Here is a 2,500-nt window from a genome sequence, read left to right as displayed (position 1 = left end):
GAGCGTGTCATGCAAGTTTGTCTAATGACATCACACATCAAAACATGCGCTTTCATTGGTCCGTACTAAATTCTCCAGGGAACCTTACATTACTACGGTAGCTCATAAGACCGTACATTACGCTATTCACAGCACGATCGAGGATTTTTCTGCTTGCCTCATTTCCTCTTGGTGAAGGATAGCCATTCCCAAAAGAAAAGCGTGGACGTAGAATTTTTCATCTACAGAGGAAAAAAACATCTGTTTTCAATAATATTCAGATATTTGTGGATGGGGCATAAGAATACATAGCCTTTTGAACTGCTTATTCGCTTTAACGAGATTTCACCACACCTAAATGGTCTGATCACTCATAGATTATATCGCTTTTTGGAAGATGTGAACACTCCATCGTTCGACGGTCCAAGAAATGAGTTCGTTTTGGTCACGAGGGGAGATAAATGATCCCCGGCTTTAATTTAATTCAATTTAATTTATCCGACTAATGAAAGTGATCATGCGCTTTTCCATATTTCATTTCCTCCCTTTGGCGTATGGGAAGCATGGTTTCCATAAGATCTGCAACGGTCTGCGACCTTCGGAAGCTGTCTGCGTTGGTCTTATCGCAGACGATCGTAAACACAGGAGGCAAATGTTTCCATGTAAATCTGAAGCGATCGCAGACAAGCGTGCCCCTAATCCTCTGCGAAGCGAGGAGAAAAAGGAACGCACTTACTTCAAGTCTGATTGGACGTATTTCAAGGCGAACAATCATGAGTGTGTCGCCGATAGGACACAGATCATCTCAGACACACGTTTCATTAACAACTGTCTTAGTCGGAAGCGTCGTAATGATCGGGAAAGTAGAATTAGATTCAACTTTCCCGATCATCCAGACCGTGTGCCGCAGATTGCTGCGGGCGCCGGGACAGATATTTCCATACGGTCTGCGTGTGGCGCAGACCTATTGCCGATCGTGTCGCAGACCGATCGCAGACCGTTGTTAGGAAAGTTGCCAAGCAAAGTTTCTGAATGAAGGGGTAGTTTCTAAAGAAACTGTGGTGCTGCGTCGGTGGGGAAGTTTCTGAATGTTTTTTGGAAAGCAGATGTTTGGCATGGTTCAAGATCATGGAACTGTTCTGTTTGGCTGTGCAACAATATATGTGATTCGGATGTTATTGACCAAGTGATAATTAGTGATAACATAAAAAAAGATCCAGGAAAAGAATTTCAGTTTATTGGTTCCCGAATGATCCGAACCCTCCATATCGAAAAAAAAAAAGGTTTCCCAAATTCGTAAGGGGCCTAATAGACGAGTCGACACAAACTTTCAGAACTGATCATAATTTCACAGAGCGCTAAAAGGATGGCAGCCGACATACACAAACGCACTAAGTTTTTATTAATTTGTGTCTTTAGCCCGATCAAAATGTTACAGTCGTGATCGCCGGAATGTAGATCGGCCCAGCATGAAAGGAGCTTTCGTTCCCAAGGTTCTCTGCCGGGGATCGCATCTTGAGAACGAGGTTGAAATAATAAGCACGAGGCATCTCGCATGTTTGACATTGGAGCCGACGTTACATAACACGTTTTCCCGATTCCCGAATCTGTTACATAACAAACCTGTTTTCCGTGTGAAAACTTTCGGAAAGAAGACAAAAACACTATCAAAGACCATTGAACTTGATTTGAATCTCAACAAACTGAAGCCTACGTCGTTGACTTTTCACCTTTGAAAGTTAAATTTCTTTTTTTGAATCAGCAAACCCTTTTTTTATCCCTCTCGAATATTCTCAGAGCAAACGGGATCACCCGTTCGAGGTCACGCAAATTGGCCTCTACACGTGTTGCGTCGCATGTGTGACTCTCCTCTAACCTTACTTTAATTAAGTCCGCGTGACTTTTAATTCTCCTTACACGTGAGTTTCGTCATAGCTAATCGCGATTTAACCAATCAAGTTTCTAATTACGTAACATTCTTCAGCTAATATATGTGGAGTAATTTTAGATTCCACTGTCACTATTAGCAAGCGCACGTGTTTTAAGAAATAGGTAAATAATGCAATAAACCCGGTGGTTTCACTAGTTCTTCATCAGTGCGTTCAAACTAACAGAGGGAGCACGTCGACAAAAAAACCAACAATCAACTTATCTTATCTCTGTCACTGAAAACATCGATTCTTACGATGGAGTTGCTTTCTTTAGCTAGTCCAGAAAGCTGCCACGGTAAGGAATTTCAAATTTGCCGGTTAAATTTTAAGTTACAACGAGGCGTCAAGTCTCGAATAGTATTCGATGCTAGCTGCCTCTAGATCTATAAACAATTCCAAAGGCAGCATCCAGAATTCTGCCGATGCCAGTTTTTTTAAATCGTTATTTGCTAAGATTTAACCTCGGAGAAACTCATTTCCGATCAATTACCAACTTTACTTGTCTTGCACATGAAATTTGTACAAGTCGTTGCTACTGTGCTAGAGTTATTTGCAGGGGACGGGTGACAGGTGTAATATCCCCGTTTAGT

At 41.8% G+C, this 2,500-nt stretch overlaps 1 protein-coding gene across 1 annotated transcript in view; it reads left to right on the top strand.

Annotated features, from left to right (window-relative positions):
• Window positions 1-2,003: 2,003 nt before the first annotated feature.
• Window positions 2,004-2,500, top strand: part of LOC137999863 (hepatic leukemia factor-like) — a 2,159-nt gene continuing 1,662 nt past the window's right edge. The window contains exon 1 of the mRNA XM_068845817.1: window positions 2,004-2,205. Coding sequence (XP_068701918.1) covers window positions 2,166-2,205 — 40 coding nt within the window. The 5' untranslated portion in view covers window positions 2,004-2,165. The remainder of the gene's footprint in view (window positions 2,206-2,500) is intronic.

Source organism: Montipora foliosa, chromosome 4 (genome assembly GCF_036669935.1).
Source record: "Montipora foliosa isolate CH-2021 chromosome 4, ASM3666993v2, whole genome shotgun sequence".
Taxonomy (NCBI): domain Eukaryota; kingdom Metazoa; phylum Cnidaria; class Anthozoa; order Scleractinia; family Acroporidae; genus Montipora; species Montipora foliosa.
Note: the sequence above shows the minus strand (reverse complement) of the source record. Positions and strands in the feature narration are given on the sequence as shown.